General features: G+C 37.9%; 1 protein-coding gene and 1 long non-coding RNA gene across 3 annotated transcripts in view; one reads left to right on the forward strand and one right to left on the reverse strand.

Annotated features, from left to right (window-relative positions):
• Positions 1-1,279: 1,279 nt before the first annotated feature.
• galnt18a (UDP-N-acetyl-alpha-D-galactosamine:polypeptide N-acetylgalactosaminyltransferase 18a) overlaps positions 1,280-23,977 on the forward strand; it is a 146,414-nt gene continuing 123,716 nt past the window's right edge. Inside the window, exon 1 of one of the 2 annotated variants that reach the window (XM_087310267.1) lies at positions 1,280-1,746. In XM_087310267.1, the coding sequence (XP_087166393.1) occupies positions 1,506-1,746 (241 nt within the window). In that variant the 5' untranslated portion in view covers positions 1,280-1,505. 2 annotated transcript variants of the gene reach the window in all.
• On the reverse strand, positions 5,358-16,752 carry LOC141380950 (uncharacterized). Its single transcript, XR_015526411.1, has 4 exons — positions 15,220-16,752; positions 14,697-15,054; positions 10,137-14,497; positions 5,358-8,949 (listed from the first exon to the last, which is right to left on the reverse strand). It is a non-coding gene; the product is annotated as an uncharacterized LOC141380950 (long non-coding RNA).

Genomic DNA, 23,977 nt, shown 5'->3' on the forward strand with positions numbered 1-23,977 from the left:
TACAACATTTAATTAAACATTAATTAATTAAACATTTAATTTCAGTTTGCTTTTTTGTAGCTCAGCAATAAAACAAAGAAACAAAGGGTTACGTTAAAATCAAAACAACCATCTCTGTGAAAGGCATTTCCTCCGACTTCTCAACATTCTCCTTCTCTTTTCAGATGGGAGGGTGAGCCAAATCAAATGTTACCATGGGCAAACTTTGGCCCGTGGGCCCTACTTCGGGCATCTGTGGTATAGAAGATATGTGTGGAAAGCTTTTTTGGACCTCATTGACATTTGGACTTTTTTATATTTTGAGTTGTGCAGAAAGATTAATATTTTTGTTCATGCAATAAAAGGCTAAGTGCCATTTTTTTTTTACCCAATTGATGTTCTTTGTGTTTTTAAACATTCAGTATAAGTCAATGGGGTCCCATCTTTTTATTTAAATATACAGTTGTGTTTAAGATTATTAGAAATCCTGTGAAGTGATGTTTGAAAGAGCAAGGACATTTTCAGAGTATTTTAAAAACTTCTGGAGAAATGCATACTTCTTTTGGCTGGAATAAGAGCAGTTTTTACATTTTACTCATTCATTAATTTTCCTTTGGCTTAGTCCTTTATTTATTAGGGGTCACCACAGTGAAATGAACCGCCAACTATTCCGACATATGTTTTATGGAGCAGATGTTTTTACATTTTAAAACAATTTTCAGTATTTTTACCCCCCTAAGGCAATACTGTTTTCAAATGGCTACTGAACAAGCCACTGTTGTCCAGTGACCTGCCTATTTATCATACATGCCTATTAACACAAGGTAAACAAGTGTTTGAACTGCACTTTAAGCTAAATGCACCAATGTCTTGCCACAATAATCAATTCAAAATCAATATCTAAAATTAACAAAGTGTTGAAAAATAAATGTTCTATCAGTTAAACAGCCCTCATAAAATATATTTAAAAATAATTTCACAGGAGGGCTAATATATTTGGCTTTAACTGTATAAAATGTTGTGTTCTGAAGAAACAATAATAGTTGTCATACAATAAAAATCAATGGGTAGTTTTGTTTTTGGCACAAACCAATATCTAAAAACATATGAAGAATACGTAACGTTAACAGACTGCTGTTTTGAGTAAACAATCTGATATCTACTATTATAATCAGCTTGCCTAAACCATTACTGCTGTTGAACTTCATTGGCTGTCAACAGCGGCGCGCGTTGCAACATGGTGCGCGTGTCCCTCTGGCTCTATGACGCCGTCAAGAACAAGCCGCGCGCGCGTTCAGCCGAGCTGTAAAACCCGCTGTCAAACTGTGCGGACAAGCGCCAGAGAGACATCCACACAAATCCAAACAGCTGCAGCTCGCTGTCACATAAGATGCGCTGGAGACGCAGAGCCGAAACGTTATACGAGAGATCGTTCCTTCAGGCTGCATGAGAGCAGAACCGCTGCCAAACGCGTAGAGGATTTTTGTACCAGTTTCTGCGCGCGCTTTGCACGTGGGGATGTTGCGATGGCATGCACGAGGAGAACCAAAACTTTGGTGTCCACGTGCGTGATTTTGAGCGGCATGACCAATATTCTGTGCCTGCTGTACGTCGGGTGGATCACCAATTATGTGTCTAATAACGGCAACGTCAAAGTTGCAGGAAGGACGCACGAGAAAAAGTTTGACGATGACAGCAAAGGGGAAACCTTGAGGATTATTGAAAGACTGGACAGGCTTGAGAGTGTTGTAAATCAACACATCCAAGGTAATAGTAATGTTTTATATGACAATTATGGTGCGTAATAGCTAATGTATGCTGTCTCTTGTTTCTCAGTCCTGTTTACAGCATAAATGCAGATCGATACTGCTTTATGAGCTCTCCACTTCAGCTGCTGATGTTAATGAGGCCTTTTCTTCATACATGACTAAACATGAATCATGGGAATGCACCATGGCACTTATTTTGGCTCCCGACAGGTTTCAGAATTCAGCGGGTGCAGTGTAATCTCCTGGTTTATTGCTGCTAGAGAAGGGGGCATAAATTTAGCACTTGGCAAAGTCCTCGCGTAAACATCAGTCCCTCTGCTGGTGCCATCATGTTGCTTTGCTGGACTCAAACAGGACAGCTGGGAGTGATGATAAACCTGCAAGAGTTTGAACAGCTTCTCGATGATGATTAATTATCATTAGTGCACTGTTGATGTCAATCTGATTTAGTAGCGTTAAAAATAATAAATTTCGGAATAAATTATGGAGGTGTAGCTATTTTTTAAACAAACAGGCTTTGTGCGAGAAATTCTGTAAAGTATTAATACACGTTGATCTTGTTGAGAAGCATTTGGCAGGATATGTTGGCCTGTACCATATGCATGGTCTCCTGTGCTGAGCTCAAGGTCTTAAAGCTCACTTTTCTGCACAGCGCAGTCATAGTGGAGCAATAAATGTCAATCAAATTGTACCCAGCACACCTACACGGGTAGGCACTTAAGCGATTGAGTGGATCATGCTACATTATGCACTGTATCTCAAGAAGATACCGTATTGTCTTGCCTTTCTCACTTGTCACAAAAGATTTTAAGTGAAATATGGATTTTAAAATACAATGCAGAGACGACCATGGTCTTTCTTAGGTGATTTCCCAGCACATGTAAACATCATGTTTTTAGCTGCTGTCAAAACATTGAGGCTTCTGACTAACCTGACAGCAAAAACATTGGCTTTACCAATTTTGAGATGGGATTTGACCATTGGATGATGAGGTGATGTTTGTGAAAGCAGTTTTATATTCCTCTTTGAAGACTCTATGGTGCTGTTCTCAGACTTTCTGTTTCACAAGCATAATCTTGAACACAATATTCAACTGTAGGGCTTGCAAAATCAGTTCCAAGGATATTGTTTTTTCAGTTGGGCTACCAAAATCTATCTACACCATGCCTGGCGGGCTATGTAGATTAGGCATGGAATGATAACTGTTTTTTAAGGTATACCGCAGTTTGGAAAAGTTTTAAAACCTCCAAAGTTTTCTGCTATACCGGTCCTAAAGTATATGTAAGATTTTTTATTAAATTTTTTTTTTTTACGACAGCAGTATCTTTAGCAGAAAAAATATCCAAAGATGCCATTTTAAATAGTTAAGAAAGCTGTTATTGAAACTAATAACGACGAAGTCAGTGATTCATTTGAATTATTTAGACTCATGTCATGTTTACTGCTACAAAATATTTTAAAAAGGGGGGAAAAAGGGGCGGAAAGTTTTAGTTTTTAAATCAGACATTTAAAAAGAATTTATTTTAGAGCTGTAATCACAATACCATGATACCGAGAAACCTTGATATTTTTATCCAAGGTTATCACACCGTCATAATCTTATACCGGCCCATGCCTAATCTAGCTAACCCACCGGGCCTGATGTAGATAAATTTTGGTTGCCTGACTAAAAAAACAACAGTCACAGGACTTCGGTCTACCAGGACTACAGCTACTTCGGGCTTTGAGAGCTCTGGACACTAGGGCTGTGTGATTAATTAAAATCGAATCGCAATCGCAATTTTAAACATTGTTATTAGTTTATCGCAAGAGGCTGCAATATGAAATGTATATGTATTATTTAATTTCCCCTGCACAGAGAAAATGCTTGACTGACATCTGTGTGTGACAGACTTACTAGCCAATTGAGTGAGCACACTTTCGTTCTGCCCAATCAAAATTGGGCAACCAAACTCTGCCTGCAATAAATGAAAGAAAACAAACTGGAAATTGCTGATAAGTGGGTTGATGGCGTCTACCACGTCAGAAGCATTAATGGACATAATAATATCAAAGAAAAACAGCATTGATAATATGGGAATATTTTGGTTTCAAAGTCACAGGCACCGAATAAAAACAGGTAATTTTTGAGAGCTGTCGCAGAATTGACCTGAAGCTTGACTACAAAATTCAATCGTAAATCAAATCGAAATCACAATATCTGCCAAAAAAAAACAAAAAACAATTAGATATTTTCCCCAAATCGCACAGCCCTACTGAACACCCTCCTGTATTTTTGTTATTTCTGATGTAACTGTAAAAGAAATCCTTGTTTTTAAAGATTTTTTAAGAACAGAATTCCGAAATATTCTTATAAAGTACCAATAATGTTTAATGATTTCAAAAGATTGTAGAACTGTATGTTCTCCAATCTACAGCAATTGAGTGGAAAATAGCTGTGCTTTAAATTTAACTTTATTTTTTTTTTATGTATGGGTAGTTTTAATACATTAAAATGACTGAAAATAAGATATTTTGAATAAGCAACAAGAAGGTTGCGTGTTCGAGCCCAGCTGGGTCAGTTGGCATTTCTGTGTGAATTTTGCATGTTCTCCCTGTGTTCTCATGGGTTTCCTCTGGGTGCTCCTGCTCCGGTTTCCCCTACAGTCCAAAGACATGCACTATCGGTAAATTGCGTAAACTAGATTGGCGATAGTGTATGAGTGCGTGTGAAAGAGTGTGCATAGGTGTTTCCCAGTATTAGGTTGCGGCTGGAAGGGCATCTGATGTGTAAAATGTATGCTGAAGCAGTTGGTACTTCATTCCGCTGTGGCGACCTCTGAAATAGAGACTAAGCCGAAGGAAAATTAATGAATGAATAAGAAAAAATCCTGTAAACATTGACTTCCATAGTTGGAAAAACAAATACTATGGAAGTCAATGTTTACAGATTTCCAGCATTTTTCCAAATATTTACTTTTGTGTTCGGCAGTAGAAAGAAACTCATTATTATTATTATTTTTAAGGTAAAGGGTCAGTAAACGACGACAGGATTATTTGTATAGTAAAATTGGTGTTTCAATTAATACATTTTGATGTATCTGACATTTGCTCACATCTATGGCTGGACTGTAAATTATTTAAATGTTAACTTAAAATCTCAAGGGTTAAGTAAATATTTTTACCCAAAAATATTCCACTACTAAAAAGGTTGGGTTTTACTTTAAGAGATGAAATAGTGTATTTTTTGTTTGTAGTTAAACCCCCAGTTGCCATAAATAAACTCCTCTGCTGCGCTTTCTGAGTATAAGTCAAAAACAAAAGTTTCAGGGTAAGAAGTAATCAGCAACCTCAGATTTGCTTGCAGTCTTCTTCAGTTTTACGATAACTGAGTCAGTGGCTGCTGCCAGAGAGTCTTATTTCTCCAAAATCCATTAAAAGTGAAGAGTCTGGTTTTCACGCCCATCTGAACTGTCTGATTGCATTGTCATTGGCAGAGACTGAAACCGGACTTCCAGTTTGTGTTGGCATGAGCAACAGTGTTGATTTGCTGTCTTTATGAGAGAAAGAAATAAGGCCAGCTCCCTTCCCTGTAAAGCTGTTTCAATTAGCAAATGTGAACTTTGGTCAGTAGAAGGTCACTGTGGCTTTGCTTGTGACAGTCTGTGTGTAGAGAGTTAGATGCTTAATGAGGGGAAAAAAGAAAATGCACACCAATGTCTTGTCTACAATTTGTAATAAATCAGGAACAAATCCTTAACCATAAATGCGACCAAAAATACTAATTTGCTTTTAATTTATTTACCTTCAGGGCACCTAACATGCAGATGACTTTTTTCTTAAATATAGCATTAAAGAGGATCATTAGCTGAAACTGTGGTCCTTGGTTATTCATACAGTAAAATGCAAGTCAGTGGCTACCGATAGTTAAAAAGCATACAGGCTAAATATGTAATTAACACTGGCTTATCGGAAACATTTAAATTTTTGTTAAGCACTTTAAACACTATAACTATAGAGTTTAGGTAAAATGAAGTAGTGTGAGGCCAACAACTTCGATATTAACAGGCATATTAACACTAATGATATTACAGGCACATACTATTGACAGATAAAGGATAATTTTCATGCAGTTCTTTGCACAGCATCAAATAAATTTGTAATTGAATATGTTTGCTGCACCTGAGTCAGCTGATCTAGGATTCCAGAGATAAACGTAATGTTAAATTAGGGCAAACCTACGTGGTATCTGTTAGGGCTGCATGATACTGGAAAAATGTGCGATATTCAATGTTGTTGAGTATTGGGTTAAGGATATTTCTTACACTGTAAAAATTGTTATATGAACTTTTAATCGTGACCATGCAAACCAGTTTTAAGCCAGTTTAACATAATATAAGTTCCATAGACTCATAAGGTTAATTTGATTCAGCTTAAAAATTGAAGGCAACCATGATTTTTTTATCCAACCAGGTAAAGGATATTCTTCATATCTAGTTAATTTGACTTCAGTAGGGGTGTGACGAGATGCTGACTCCATGAGATGAGACACAAGATTGGGTTCATGAGAATGAGACAACACAAGATTTTACAGTATTTTTAAGAAATCTTCAATGATGAAATAGATGAATGGAAAATATTTTATTCAACTTTATTCAAAATTGCTAAACTATTTAGGTGCTTTTTTAAATCAACTTGTGATTATTGTTATTTTGCTTTCATTTGAATGAATTCTACGCAGTTAAGGACATGCAAACTCTGCTAAGTATTTGCTGATTCAGTATATGAATGGAAAATAGATTTTTATTCAACTGAAGAAAAATCAAAAACTGCAAAACAATTCGGGTGCTTTTTTAAATCAACATGTAATGAATGTTATTTTACATTTATTTTAATGAATTATACCATAAGGGACATGCAAACACTGCTAATTACTTAGCTATAAACTCTACTGACTGGCCTTACTGTGTGTGTGCGCCCGCGCTCAGAGGAGATGTGTGTCTGTGGTCTTTTACTGACTTGATGGGTGCAGAGAAGTGTCAAACAACTGAGTGTATATGGCTTATCTTGTCACAAAATGCAGCTAAAAGTCGTACACAACGGTAATAGTTTGATTACGTTGTTTACATGTCTGTACTGCACTTCAGTTATGAAAAGGAATACTCCACATGTCTTAATTCGATTTCTGTTTATGACAATTATGAAAAAACTGTCAAGGTAATTTATTTTTTTTTTTAACTAATATTTTTTGCTCCGTTTTGGCATTCCGTCTATTGAGGCGGCGTTTTAAGGAAACAATAATATATAATTTGAGAAAATGCTGTTTTTGTGTTGCAGTGTGACTGTGAAAACAGGCTTTCAAAAAAATGAAGCATTTTAATCATGTGGCCGATTCAGCTAACACGATGGACGACATTGTAATGCTGTGTTCACACCCGATGCAGAACACCCAAATAAATTGCGTTATTTGCACGTAAATGGACGCGTGAACATTTTGAGTTTACTCGCTTCATTTGCACGTCTGAGTTCACTAGATCCTTTCAGAGGTGCAACCAGCTCTGTGAGTTTATCAACTTCTCCAGAAACTATACCTGGATGATGGAAGCTTTCAGCGGTGCTTTCCACTGAGCCAGACCCAGTTTGATTAGCTGCTGTCCGGTTTCTGCAAGAGGATTTCCCCTCGGGACACCATTAACAAACGCCATGTAATAATCACACCCCCACAAGAGCAAGAAAGCAGAAAGTGCCCCCTACTGGATTTGTCATCTGAAATGTGTAACATTATGTACAGGGAGAAAGTTATTGTATAATTTTGCCAAAATGCAGGCTGAGATACACATTTCCAATGAGTCTAGCTTGAATACTTATAGTATATTAATATCTGTGGCTCTGGATTATACATTTAGGACTTTAGAGTGGTGTTTACAGGTAGGGCTGCACGATTCTGGCTAAAATGTGAATCATGATTTTTTTTGCTTAAAATCAAGATCACGATTTTCTCACAATTCTGTAGATGTAAAATGAAGGTTAATGTTGGTAGGCTATTATTATCGTTAATTTCTCAAACATATGGTAAAATAATAACAATAATAGGCCTATGTGTAGGCTTACTGTTGGATAAAACGCAAAGTTTTGTATAATCATTATGGTGGACTTGAACAGACTTTCAATATGTCCTGTTTTTTAATTCACAGTAAAATGATGACATCAGATTATTATGATGATGACTATTCATAATTCTGAAGTTGAATTATTATGCGTGAGACATGCTCGTCATTTTTCATTGACAGCATTATTAGACAATTTGTTTTCACTGGTAAAATGAAACATTTGTCATGATCAGATTCCTTCTTTTATTATATTCAACATTATATAGGCTGGTTATACTGACACAGTAAACATTTATTTTCATGCACAACACTGTGATAACTATGAAAGAAAAAACAAATCAAATGCTTATCGTAATCATAACTGTAAAATGCGATATGTTCATTTAAATGATGTGTGCACCGGTGCTTGTGGGAGCGAGCTCAAGCCAAACAGTGAGAACAGCACCTATTAGGGTCACAGAATACGATCATTACAGAATTTGGTATAATAACACCACCTTCAGCTCGGTTCTCAAGCGATCGCTCTGTGCAACAAACTGAGCTTACGGTCGCCTCATGTGATTTCGCAGCCACAAATACATTAGGACATTTAGACAGAAATGACACTTCTGGGTGAATTATACCTTATAAACACAGTATGTGACACTTTTATTGCCATTTGAAGGTGTACATGTTGTTTTAAAGATATTTGCATCCACCTTTACTCTTCTCTCCTGACCTTCAAAATATAGTTGGCTGAAACGTATAAAAGTTGAGTTAAGATGGTGTGTAGGGTCAAATTGAGATTGTGATTTTATTTTTTCAATTAATCGTGCAGCCTTATTTACAGGATTGATTGCGAGCTTAATTACATCAGTTTGTTCAAAGTATTGTGTTTAGAGGATGTAATTTTTAATCTAAATATTGCCAAAATCCTTTTATAATTGTATCTGTTTGCATGACCAATTGCATGCAAGTATTGAGAAACCTGCCTGACCATGTGGGGACTTAAGTCACACATTTAAATTTTTCTAAAAGTAGTACATGGATTTCCACCACATCAAAACCCATTCCACAGATTCTCCCTTCAAAGTGCTTAAATTATGAAAAAAGTCCACAGTTTCCATCTGTGCCTGCTAGGGATGTAACGGTATTGTAAATACCGTCATACCGCAATATTAATTTTTTTCGATATTACCGAAGTCGCATGACTCGGTAAAACTATAGGTCTTCTGAGAAAATTTGCTCAGGCGAATGAAGCTAACGGGAGGTAGCTGAAACTTCATTTCCCATCAGCCCCGGCGTGGCCATAATCCTTTGCGGTCTGTTGTCGCTACAGATCCAGTAATGCGGAAATGGAGTGTGCTGCTGGTAGCGGAGATAAAAAAAAGATGGAAATGATCGAACCTAAAGCGGGTGTTGTCGCCGCGCGCGTGCTGAATAGCGGTGCTGTCGCGCGCGTGCTGAATAGCGGTGCTGTCGCGCGCGTTCTGATCAGCTGTGTTGTGGCGCGCGTATTGTAAAGCGCCGAGGGGGGGTTGAGCGCGCATACTCAAGAGAGGTGTTATCGCGCGCCTACTGAAGGGCTGGACTGGACGGAGGTTGTGTCGCGTCGCGGGGGCACTTTTGATCGTTTTGGAAGGGCATTTTCTATCCAAGACTAAAAAGGGCATGTACACTGCACAGGTTGAGCCCTATGTGTGCACGTGCCTGCAAGTTGGGGAATACGACTAATAACAGTCATGGGGACTGCAGAAACACAGCACACTGTTCAGATTGATGCAGACATTGACTTGTACCGCAAAGAGATCTCTATCTCACTCATGGTTTGTCCTCTCAAGTGGGGGAAAGACAATGCACAACGTTACCCCACTGCTGTCAACATGGGCCAAGTCATATCTCTGTCCCAGAATCCTCAGTCCCAAATGAGAGGGGTTTTTTCTGTTGCAGGGGACATTGTAAATACCCAGAGATACCAGCTTTTACCAGATTATAGTTATATGATAATTTTCCTTTAAACCCATCTCTATCTAAGTGAGTGATTAAATGTTGAATGTGATGAGTTTTTAACAATACTAAATTGAAACTTTATTTTTTTTTACATGGTTTAATAATTTTTTGTTATTAAAATTGAAGTTCCTGTTTCAAAGCTAACAGATAGATGGCTAATTTTTATGTCATTGACACTTTTGGCACTTTTTTGGAGTATTTTCAAAAGTTTTTTTTTTTCCTGTAAATGATTCAATAAATACCGTACCGTGACATTCATACCGAGGTATTACCGTACCGTGAAATTCTGATACCGTTACATCCCTAGTGCCTGCGTATGGCCAATTAAACACACTTCTGTCCTCTTTGAAGCCTTTAAAAAACACGACTGCTTACTGAATCCACTGTACAGTAGAGTCTTGTATTCACATGCTCATGGGTGATTGCTGAGCAAACAGCTGCTGAGTTTTTCCGTATATCTAAAGAGAACAGCGGTGCCAATAACTTACCCATTCTCTTCCCATTTCACACAGCTCTGCACTGGAGATCAGCAGGGTGTCTGAGTGCTATAAAAATACCGGCTTCATACTATCATCTTTGTGTCTTCATGCCCTGCTCATAAGTTCATAAGTTCATGAGTCACACTTTCGAGGCGAGTGTTTCCCCACTAATTTATTTTGGACCATCTCATTACAACGTGGATAATTAACGGTTGGATGTTTTTTTTTTTTTTTCCGCTCGCACCCCTGCAGGCATTTGTTGTTCTGTTATACCGCTTCTGTTAAATACCACCTGAGATTGTATCATTATCAAAGGTGTTTTTGTCCACGCTTCTCTCATTATAGCACAGGCCACACAAGAGCTTGTTTTAACGCTACGCTTCACTTGCTGAAGGGAAATGAAGGAGAAATGCCAGAGGGAAGGAGCGGAGCGGGAACAGAATACTTGATAACATGGAGGTCACAATGGTGGAAGGTTGCTTCCTCAGTCTGTGATTTTCTCAAAATGTCTTGATTGGCTCTTTAAATGTGTTGTAGTTAATTAAAGGCGGGTAATTGCTCAGACACCCATCAGATTTGGCTAATTAAATGAGTTGTGTCTCTGTGGCAGGAAGGCGTGCTTAGTCTAGACGGTGAAAAAAAAGTAGAAAAAACTTCATTTACTTGCAGAGCTTGCTGGAAGACGCAACTTTTTACCAATGTAGAAGTCTGATGCATGGAAATACTTGCAAATGACTTACAGTACAAGTTATTCTTTGGATTTGACACACACACTCACCGGCCACTTTATTAGGTACACCTTACTAGTTCTAGCTGGACCCCCTTTGCCTACAGAACTGCCTTAATCATTCGTGGCATAGATTCAACAAGCTAAATATTTCTCAGAGATTTTACACCATATTAACATGATAGCATCACGAAGTTGCTGCAGATATGTCAGCTGCACGTTCATGATGCAAATCTCCCGTTCCACCACATCCCAAAGGTGCTCTGTTGGATCGAGATCTGGTAACTGTGGAGGCCATTTGGGTACAGTGAAATCATTGTCATGTTCCAGAAACTAGTCTGAGATGATTTGCGCTTTATGACATAGCGTGTTATCCTGCTGGAAGTAGCCATCAAAAGATGGGTACACTGTGGTCATAAAGGGATGGATATGGTCAGCAACAATACTGTAGGCTATGGCTGTTATTGGCTGTGGCGTTCACACGATGCTCAATTGGTACTAATGGGCTTAAAGTGTGCCAAGAAACCACCACCTACACTGTTACACCTCCACCACCAGCCTGAAACATTGATACAAGGCAGGATGGATCCATGCTTTTATGTTGTTGACACCAAATTCTGACCCTACCATCCGAATGTCGCAACAGAAATACAGACTCATCAGACCAGGCAACATTTTTCCAATCTTCTTTTGTCCAATTTTTGATGAGCCTGTGTGAATTTTAGCCTCAGTTTTCTGTTCTTAGCTGACAGGAGTGTCACCCGGTGAAACCAGTCTGGCCATTCTCCTCTGACCTCTGGCATCAGCAAGGCTTTTGCGCCCACAGAACTGCCTCTCACTGGATACTGGATAAAGATGCAAACCAGCCGGTTTGGCACAAACAACCATGCCACATTCAAAGTCACTTAAATCACATTTCTTCTCCAGTCTGATGCTCGGTTTGAACTGCATCATATCGTCTTGAACATGTCTACATACCTAAATGCATTGAGTTGCTGCCATATGATTGGCAGATTACAAATTTGCATCAACGAGCAGTTGGACAGGTGTACCTAATAAAGTGGCCTGTGAGTGGATATAACATATATGTCAAAAAAAGCATCATGTGTCGGCAACAGTGGTGTAGTGGTTGAGGCGTCGACACATGCACTCCAGTGCTCAGGCGACCTGAGTTTGATTCCTGCCTTGCGGTCCTATGCCAATTCTTCCCCTCTCTCTGCTCCACACACTTTCCTATCAATACTCTCTACTGTCCTGACCATTAAAGGTGAAAACCCTAAAAAAAGAATTGTAAAAAAAAAAGGCAACATATACCTTTGGAATCACATATGTACAAACAGTATATGTTGTAATGTATTAGATATCGTTTACCTATATAATAATATATGAAATTAAAAATCCAAGGTGATATGTTCATTCATTTTCTTTTTTAGCTTAGTCCCTTTATTAATTTGGAATCGCCACAGGGGAATGAACCGCCAACTTATCCAGCAAATGTTTTACACAGAAAATACCCTTTCAGCTGCAACCCATAACTGAGAAACATCCATACACACTAATACACTACAGACAATTTAGCTTTCCCAATTCTATACCATATGTTTTTTTGGACTTGTGAGGGAAACTAGAGCACCTGGAGAAAACCTATGCAAACACAGGGAGAACATGCAAACTCCACAAAGAAAGGCCAACTGACCCAACTGGGGCTCGAGCCAGCGACCTTCTTGCTGTGGGGCGATCGTGCTATCCACTGCGCCACCGATATACAAACATGTATATAAAATAACAGTTAATATATTTGAATGTACTATTTAAAATACCAAAGATTGGAAAAAAAACTGGATATGTGTGAAATCCAATAATAAACTTTTATGTAATATGTAATTGTCATATATCAGTTTTTGATGTGGTTAATAAAGAAATACTGTTTAATTTGATTGATTTTTATTTTGATTAGCTTTCAATTACATGCACACAAGCACAGAATGCAGTATATTATTTGTAGACTCGAGCTGAAGCAGGCATGTTTTCCTCAACAGGAAAATGGCTTAACATGAGAAGAGGCAATATCACAATCTAAGCATGTGAGGCACATTTGGGGTCAGGATTAGGGTTAATCTTAATGTACGGGAGGCGTTTGAAATGCTTTGAGCTGTTTTTCTGTAGCTCTTTTGCATGTGTCAAGATGAGGTCATCTCAAAATAAACACTTTCTTCCCCTCTGTCAGTGGGTTCCACTTAGAGTGCATCCGTCTGCACTGATTTGTCAGCTCGACTCACGGATGTCTGCCATCCGGAGAGCATCCCGTAATCATGCTGGAGCTTCAGTAATCCTCAGATCTCGACACAATTTCAGCTGTATTCCACTGTCCGGTCAGATGCATAATAAGGGGAGGTTGGAGTGAATGACTTATAGAGTGTTTGGTATTAAGCATTGAATCTTATGAAATCTGATAACAGATGCCAATACATATTTGCCAGCTACTTTATTAGGTATGCATTGCCATATTGAACAACACAGACTCATTGGAAATATGTGCAACAGTTTACATTTTTGTAAACCCAAAAAACATACAGTACTTGTGTTTAACTGCAGTTTTAATGTAAATTGAATGCTATAGGGCAGCATAGTTTTAATAGTCAAAAACTTATCTGGAGCCCATTTTAGAAAGAAAGGATGTTAAGTGAAAAAGAGTTTTGAAATGGGAGAAACTCTGGGTTTTCGGTTTTAAAATGGCAGGCTTGTTAAACTGGAGAAAGCAGGGTAAGTCAAGCCTGTTTCTGCAAGAGAGGTAACTTTAACTCAGAGTCAGTTACCGTGGTAAATTACTCTGTGAACCTAACCTGGTCAGGAGCAGGTTTTAGTCTCTAAACTCTTGAGTTTCTATCAGTCTCCTCTTTTTTAAAGATGAAGTGGTATTTCTTACCTTAGCCTTACGTTTCTGCTCACCTATTTTAATGCTTATTTTGGATATGCGCATACAAAATGATTGATAGAAACGTCATGATGCATACTTTAAATTTTAAAAAATACGCATAAAAACATGCGAATAACTGAGTTGGATAAACTATATATTTAAAAAGAAAAGATGAAAGGAAAAGATAAGCGTGTAAACATTTTATAAAAGTCACACATTACATTACTTTTTTTATTGTACTTAAATATTTCAATACTATAGATGTAAAATTACGCATTAACTTGAGCATCTATTTTTTCCCACACTAACTGTCAGTGTTTCACTGATGCAGTGGTGTTGCTTTTTTGAATATGGTCAAATTTGCTATAACATGAGCACATCAAGAGAAGTAAATGATCTCTCTTTTTTCAGATGTTGCCATGGTCACTCGTAATATCTGCACTGCATAGATAATACCTTTTTATAGTTATGGTGTGTGCGCTTAACTCCGAGTTGGTCTACTCAAAGTTGATTGAGCCAACTCAGATCAGCTATTCTTAAACCCAAAACTGTGTTTTTAATTTCTCAGTAAATCCACTCATAGTTCAAGTTTAAACTCTGAGTTGGTTGAACCTCCATACTGAAACAGGTCCCTGATCTTTTTAATGCAAAAATAAACATAAGTGTTAAAGAGACTCTTGAACTTGATAAATAAAAATGTCACAAAGTGTGTGCAATGGTAAAGTGTAAATGCTGAACAATCAACACAAACTTTTATGTGTCAATAATAATAATGATACAGTAAACCTCAAGCTCTGCCAACAAAATTAATTATAATAATCAAATCTGAGTATTCAAGTAAAGAAACCAGCCATCATTATTCATGTACATGTTGCAGTTAAAAATTGTGAAGTTGGATGACTACATTACCCCCATGCTAAAAAATATTTCAGAAGAGTTGCTAGTGGTTGGGTTGCACAAGGAAAGAAACCAAAAAGCCACTCTGGCGACATCCTTACTCCTTTTTTTTTCTTCTTCTTTTATTTTTGTGTGTGTTGTTATTCTGACCTAAAGTGGCGTGGTTTTATCCACCATTTGCAATGCGCTTTGCGCTAGAGCTTTGTATCTAGGCGACCATCAATCGTTTTCTCAGAGCATGACAAATGGACAAACCATTGCTGCGACTCCAATTCAAGTTGGAGAAAAGTAAAACGCACTGCAGTGTTTGGGTGCACTGTGTTTGTCTGAGGTAATTGTCTACTGTTATTACTGAAATGTTTGTATTCCATACAAAGTGTGAAGCAGACTGGTTAGTTCTACTTGCATGAGTATGAGCTTGCAGCATTCGGAAAAGTTCAAATGTTTTTCAACTAGGTGTACCTGGAAAATACACGAGCGTCATATGTGTACCACTTGCACACCATGTGCGTGTCACACCCATCCCGTGCAAGTTACATTCCTCTATCAGACATGACAAACTCACACTCTAAGCTTATTGGCATTACCTCTATGACACACGCTCAGCAGCCATATGTGGTGTTCCAATAATGTCCAGCTACAAATTCAACCGTCTTCAGATTGATTTGTTTCAACAGATTTAGAGTGTTTTTACAGTATTTTACATTTTGGGTTAAGTTTTTTATTTTATTGGATATAAATCGATCGATGAATAGAAGTCAGTCTAATTCAAAGAACCAGCAGTTTTTTTTTTTTGCCATCTTCTGTCAGGTTCTGTCCAGGTTCTTTTACTGAAAAAAAGGCCCAAATACTTTACAGTTGTAAAGAATAACTGATGTAAAAAAAAATCTGGAGCTTTAAATGTTTTGCTAATAAAGCTTTAAAATAAGCAAATAAAATAAAATAAGTGAAAAAGGTTAAGAACCCCTGCTTTAGGTTATCTGACAAGCTCTGCTTTCGTGTGGATGTAAGAGAAGGATGTATATCTGAAACCTATAACAAAACACACCCTAAGTTAGTGTTGTCAAAAAAAAACGACAATTCAGTACCAAGTCAGTACAAAAAAAAAAAAAAAAAAATCAAAACAATTTTTATGCTTTTTTGACATGTTTAAAAAAATCGTATAAACCTTTAAACCATTTAAATGTTACTCAACTTTGTTAAAAGTGTATTGGGTTAGTTAAATGATAGTTATTTAATTTTCACTCATTGCCAACAAATATTGAAGTGTTGGTTACAATCCTACCCTACGTAACATATTTTTAGATTTGCAAAAATGTAGACAGTGCCCTCTAGTGGATTTGTCATCTTAAACATGCTGTGAAACGTTACGTAGTAATGTATTTTACAATTTCTCAAAATGTATGCTGAGTCACGTATTTTCATTGAGCCTGGGTTGGTATTGACATATTGAATTGGTCCATAATGACATGAGAGCGTCACAGTTTCTTTGTCAGCAGCACATCCATGCTATGAATCTCTTGTTCCAGCACATCCCATAGCTGCTCTGGTGGCTGTGAACTATTTAATTTTAGTTAATTAAATTCATTGTCATGTTCAAAAAACCAGTTGGAGAGGATCTGAGCATTCTGACAATGTGTGCTATTTTGCTAAGTACCATAGCCATCAACAGATGTAGTGTAAATGCCTCCTCATTCTGTCTTGTGATTTCTAATTGATTCAGATCGATTCATTTAAAATAATCACCAAAGTTGATTTGTTCATTCACATGTTAGGATGCACTTTGTCCTGCGTGTTCACTATTCGTGTGCGGTGAGCAATAAACAGTCGACTGGTGCTGCTTCTGAATATCGATGCTGGAAACGCTCACCGAGCCACTGACCCAGGGTTAAAAACTGAATCATTCGCCCTTGACTAACCGAGCGAAACCAAATACTGTATGCGCCTGAGATGTCCTTGCTTGAGTGAGTGACAGTTTCCTGGAAATTACAGAGAACAAGTTGAATGTTAAGTCTCTTGAGGTTGTTATTGCTAATATTTTTGCAACAAGATGTCAAAGACAACTACTCTAGTTAATAAAAAATACCCCAGAGGTGTTAAACTTGGAGATATGACAGTTTGCCTTTGATAATTTTAGCTCAAAGCTAATGTCTGTTCAATCAGTGGATTCTGTTATATAAATATGATAGCCTGCTATGCTAGCTGTAAAATGAAACTAGCAATTGATGAAAATATAATGTTTACAGTTATCATAAAGGTATTTGAAGCTGACTCTTCATTCGCTTCACCTTCGGAATCATAAATGGGTGTTAAAATGTGTATTAAGCCCAACATTATTATTTTTTAATGATACATTGACATTAGCATTAAAGATTGAAAGGATTTTTTACAACACAGGGTTTTCTAACAGATAACAGTATCATATAATTTTATACTCAGATATATTGTAGATATTCTGTCCGAATTCAGATTGCTGTGTAAGTATTGCCTATTTCCTTCCATGGAAAACAAAGGCAACATTTGATGGTTCTGCTGTCAGCAGCCTGTTAGTGGGGCCAGTTATAGACTGCGGTTTCTAAGGCCGTACTCACACTAGGTACAGTTGCCTCGAACCGGGCCAAAGCACGCTTGTCCCCCCTCCCGTCTCCCCCGACGGCCCGCGCTCACACCATACCGGGCCACGGCACGCTTACGTCATCGCTGCTGCGCTGTTCAGAAGCGCTCTCTATGGCAAGCCTTTTTAGCATTTAAATCTTTGTTCTGACTCCATAAATATATTTAGAGATATCTCTAATTATATTTTGACTAGTCATAATTATAATTCGACTAGTCAGAATAACAATTAGAGATATCTACAATTGCAAATGTACTAGTACGAAATCAGATTGGAGATATCTGCAAATATATTATGACTAGTCATATTCCTCCATTGACTTGCATTGAAAAATATTTGCAGATATCTCTAAATAAGTTTTGACTCGTCACAATTGTAATTAGAGATATCTCTAACTGAGTTTTACTAGTCATACAGATGTCTTTAATTCGTAATATTTAGAGATATTTACAAATATATTTGAAGATATCTCTAATTAATTTACTAATAGTCGAATTACAGTTGTAGATATCTTGAATTGGATTTTTGACGAGTCAAAACTCAGAGATATCTGCAAATATTTTTCAATGGAAGTCAATGGAGGAATATGACTAGTCATAATATATTTGCAGATATCTCCAATCTGATTTCGTACTAGTACAATTGTAATTGCAGATATCTCTAATTGTCATTCTGACAAGTCGAATTATAATAATGACTTGTCAAAATATATAATTATATCTCTAAATATATTTATGGATAGTCAGAACAAGGTTTAAATGTTAAAACGGCTTGCCATACGCTCTCATTTAGCAGCACAGTGGAGATTTCTCTAGTTATATCCTTTCAGTCGTTTGTTATGCAGTGACATGCAGTCAAATATTTCGCCAAACAGTCCTTAGGGATGCGGGGACACAGTCAGATATTTTACCGAACAGATCCGCCACTTTTGGCGCTCGTAAACAATCAAAGCTCTCGTGCTGCAGGAATGAGGAGATCTGCTGAAGGCGCGCAGCTGGAGTGCTGTGAGGAGTTTGCGTCTTTAATAAACTACGGCAGTTTGCGATCACTGAACAGTAAGAATGATTAATAAATCCATATCAAACAGTCCCTTAAAAGTCACGTCTCGCTTTCGGTTTCGGGCTTTGGCGCGTTTCGCGCTCACACACAAGCGTACCGCGCCAAAGCCCAAGTGTACCGCGCTCAGGCACACCTCTTCCAACCGGGCCAGGGCCGGCCAAGTGAACCGTGCTTGAGCGCGATTCAGCGCACTCACACTTCTCAAACGATCCGGGAAACGGGCCTGGGCACGGTACGGATGGCATAGTGTGAGTAGGCCCTAATACTGTTGCTTACTTTAGTATACTGCCTTTTACAGATGGATGAATACTGTTGTTTCATTTTCAGCTTTACAAATATAGTACTTAAATTAATTTTTTTTTAAAAAATAGAATGTATTTAATTGATCAGAAGTTATTGTAAACACTTTAAACAGTTATATAAATTATGTATATTTCAAATAAATGCTGTTCTTTTGAACTTCCTGCACCTCAAAAGAATCTTGTAATTTTTTTACATTAATAATAAATGCTTCTGGAGCCGCAAATATGGTTATTAGAATCATTTCTGATGGATCACTGAAGACTTATTTTTTAATTAATAATTAAATTCATTATTTAAAAAAATGTCATTTTCAGATAATGTAAACAGAAATCAGCTATTTTACATTAAATTAATGTAACTTGAATGAGACATTTGAAAATGAACACTGATCAAAATCAGAGAATACTTTTAGATTTCTCCCAGTTATCAATGATCATTTTGCCATTTACTTAATTTTATGAAAAACACAAATTAAAAAGAGAGTTCACTGAAAAGCCAGTCATCATTTACTCACCCTTCATTTCCCGTCACAAACCTGTTTGAATTTCTTTTTTTTGTTGAACACAAAAGAAGATATTTTGAATAATGTAAACATTTCAAACCTGTAACCATTGACTTCCATGGTGTTTGCTTTTCCTATAATTAAAGTCAATGGATAGCACTTTCTAACATTTTTTAAAATATCTTTTGTGTTCAACAGAGAGAAGAACCACTTTAGGGTAAATAAATAGTGAGAAAAGTTTCATTTTTGGGTGAGATAACCTTTTTTTAACGTGGCAGACAAACTTGATGGTGAGTCTTTCTAAGGCCCTGTTTACAATAATATGTTTTAGTTTTAAAACGCATAAGCAATCAGTTAAATGTACAGAATCAGTGTACGTGGTTACATAAATAAGTATAGTAACTTATCTTTGTGCTCAGCCAAAACACATTGCCTGAGAACAAGTAATAGTCTCAAAAGACTGAAGAATCTTTAGGTGGAGACAAGACAAATTAAATGACATGTTTAACTAAACTATAGTGAGATGAGATCCAGCAGTATATTGATGAACTGTCCAACTTGCACTGCTCTCAGCTGGGGAGGTGTGCTCAAAACACTCTCTTACTGCCTAGAGCAGGGGTGCTCAATCCTGTTCCTGGAGATCTACCTTCCTGTACAGTTTAGCTCCTACCCTGATCAAACCCACCTGAACCAATTCATTTGGACCTGAAATACACTTGATAATTACAGACAGGTGTGTTTGATAAGGGTTGCAACTGAAATCTGCAGGAAGGTAGATCTCCAGGAACAGGATTGGCCACCCCTGGCCTAGAGCATGCACTGCAGCGCATGCCAGAGTGTATGTGTGTTCATGTGATGTGCAGTTTGAAATGCTACGTGAAATGCCAATATGGACTTGGATCATTTTCGTTCTAAAATGCCGTTTTTAAACTAAAATTTATTAGTGTAAACGGAGCCTAAAATGACTGCAGGTTGTCCAGATAAAGACCAAAGAGAGACCATTACAGCCACAGCAAGAGAAGTTGGTGTCATAAACTAAACTCATTCAAGTCCCTCAAAAAGGCTGGATATTCGCAAAAGATAAATGCCCGTGAGTATAAGATAATGTGAAGAATCTCAGTGGGCAGTCAGTTCACCACTGCAGCTGGAATTGCTTTCTACTTTAGTGCTGAACAGGATCTGTCTTGACGTTACGTGTCTTAACGTTTAGGATAATTTGAACTGAAAGGCTCTGCAGTGACAAAAACTCTCATCAGCAGAAAACAGCTAATCCTAAACGTACTTTGTGAAAAGCGCAGCAATCAGAATTAGAGAACAACAGTGAGTATGTTTACATGAACACCAATATTACATTTTAATATGATTAAGACAATACTCTGATTAAGAGTCTACCATGTAAACAGCAATTTGATTAATTTAATCCGACTAAGGTCATACCTAGAGCTGTGAACCTACACTAGTCTCACGGTTCGGTTCGGTTACGATTATCATGCCATCGATTCGGTTCAATTCGATATTTCGGTGCATTGACTGTGCTTTTCATACACATTTTTATATTTTCTTCACAGCAGCAGTTCTTGTATTAAAATGTACAGTATGAATATATTTATATTTATATACTATTCGTAATACAATTTTGTCATTTAATACAAACAGTCAGATATATAAACTGTAACTTTAAACTAAACGGTCATTAAGCAAATAATATAAACAAATATAAACATCCAGCTCAATTTCTGATCCTTGTCTAGTTCTCTTTTACCTCTTTGATTGGTCACACCCTCAACAAAAACAGTTGCGATTGGCTTTTGCGCGCTGCGCTCTTCACAGATGAGTGACACTGATAATCGGCAGGTGGCAGTGGCGATCTCACAGCTGATGTATGATAGACACGGTGGAGAAAACTCTGCAGACACGCGCTCTTTCTTTATCCAGAAGTAATGTGGTAAAACAACCGAGAGGAGAAGAAAAGGCACGCCAGCAGGTCAAATGGGCCACCGTGTGTGTGTGTGTGTGTGTATGAGAGAGAGAGAGAGAGAGAGAGAGAAAGAGAGAGAGAGGAAGAAATGAAGTACTTTCATTCTCTCGATCTCAGTGAAATAGGGGCTTTTGTTGTATATGTCAGGGAAAGACTGATCCAGCAAACACACACAGTGAAATTGTGCACAGTTTATGAGTTTTAAGTAGTTAAAGCGCTGTAAATACTTGCGATCGCCTCCCTCGCGACAGAGCGCATATGAGGTAAATGACGTCAGTAATAACCGGTTATGATTATTACTGAACCGATACCAAATTGTCCGCGTCTGCATCACGGTGCACCGAAGAAACGATTAATTTTGACACCCCTAGTCATACCTGAACTAAACAGAAATTGGATTAAGACCTGTGCAGTATGCCGAGTCCATTATTAAAGTACAGTACAGACATGCAAACAGCTTAAACTATTACCGTTGTGTAGGATTTTCGCCACATTATGTGACAGGGTAGTCTATACCTGGGCTTAATTTGTGCTGAAACAAGCCAGATTCAGAACTTTTGAAATCTGATCCAGCACCTCATTTTACCGATTCCCTTCCTCACATGCACACGTCCACGACACTCCCCCCATTCCCCCCAATGCCCCGTCCCGCTTCACTTTGGTCTGCGACACCACCCAATCAATCCCACAAACCACCCCCGCTCTCCACTATGTCCACGAAACATCTAACTTCCTAAACTGTTTCAGGACCTTGCAATTTACAAATTAAGCACTGGTCTATACACACACTGCACCTACCAAGTCAGTGAAGGACCAAAAACACCTGCATCAAGAATGCTGAGGGTTTTTTCCCCATGAAGTGTTGAGTGTGCGTATCAAATTCTATTAAAGCAACACTCTTCCAGCAGTTCATACTCACATTCAGTATCTCGTTTGTCATGAGGGGCATGCATGGAATATTCCTGTCATGCTTTCACTCTGCACTGGATCGCAGGAATCATTAAAACACTTTTTTTTTATATAATATTAAAACTTACAACTGGAACCATCAAACGCTGGCCAGCGAGTGTGGCAATACAATACTGTTCCAGTTCTAGACTGAAACACAGGACTTAAATACACAGAACATGATAACACAAATCCCAAACAGGGGTGACACAGCAGGTGGAACTTATGATCATAGAAAACAGCGGGAAAACAGAACAAAGGAATCACATGACATAAACACGGAGGACACAGAACACAACACAGACACCTGACAGTTCCTGAATGAAAGTGAAAGTGCTGAACTGCAGTTAAAGGTGACAAATTAAAAAGGATACACCTGAAATTACACAAAACTCTAAAGGAAATGTGGATAGCGTGGTGTCGTGACAATACTAATCGAATTATGTGCTATAACATTTAAAACACGATCATGAAAGGAGTACTCGAAAAGCAACTCATGGAAATGCCTTAATCATATTATTGTCTTAATCAGATTAATGCCTAGTTCAGACTGCGTGATTTTAGCCCCGATTTTGGCTCGCCGACAGGTTTTGAGAAATCGCAGACAAATGCCTGAAATCACAGGCAAATCACTGCTCGTGCACGTGAGTGAGAATCACACAGTATGAACTTTCAAAGACGCAATCTGAGAGAATCGCCGATGAGTCGCCGATGCCTGCGAGATATTTGGCGTGCTAAATATATGGAGTTGTCGGCGATTCAAATCATGCCGTGTGAATTGAGTTTTGACTGAAAATAACATCAGCGATCACCTACAGCCAATAAGAGAGCAGCTTACTTGTGTGTACCTGTGTGTATACCTGCTGCAGGCCAGCGGGAGGCTGGGGGAGAAGTTAAAAGCGCTCATTTTTGGTTTATTTGGACCCACGAAATGGAGGAAAAACTAGTGGAGGTTTGACAGGACTCAGGAGCAACTGTGTCTGTTTGACGTTTCATACAGAAAGAAATTAGTTTATTATCAACGTTGAGGAGAAATGGCTAATTCCCGCTTCTTTCTCATTATGTAGTTAATAACAAAAGATATACTACGTGTTTTTAGCTGTGAGACGTAGTTTGGACGAACTTGTCGGCGATTCTTACTATAGTGAAGTCATGCAATGTGAATGTCCCTGTCGCCGATCCATCTTGCAGTGTAAACAAAGCAGCGACGAAACGCTAGCCCAGATAGTCATGCAGTGTGAAAACATCTGTGACACGACTACTTTGAAAATCATGCAGTCTGAACTCGGCAAAAATAATTAATTAATTATGTCCAAATAATTTGAATAATTATGTCCATGTAAATGTAGTCAATGAGTGCAGCATAAAGAACGATTATAAGCGATAAATGTTGGAAACCAGAAACTAATGACTTCCATAGTATTTGTTTTTCTAATGGGAACTGGTTTATAGCTTAATTGTTCAACAGGAAAAAAAAAAAACAGGTTTAAAAATCTTATTAATTCTTTATGGGAAGGAAAAGTAATATAGAAGGAGAAAGCGAAAAAAAGAGGGTCGATCCCAGTTGGGTAAAATCAGCACAGCATGCTGATTTTTATATAACTCTATAGGCTAACAGTCGGCTGTTGAGCTTTGTGGGGCCATTGGTCTGCGTTGGTCTGGCTTGTTGCTTTGATGTGTTCCACACGGCATCTCTTGTCAGGTTATCGTCAGATCAAGTTTTCCCA

This window comes from Danio rerio, chromosome 25, assembly GCF_052040795.2.
Source record: "Danio rerio strain M-AB ecotype USA chromosome 25, GRCz13ab, whole genome shotgun sequence".
Lineage (NCBI taxonomy): Eukaryota > Metazoa > Chordata > Actinopteri > Cypriniformes > Danionidae > Danio > Danio rerio.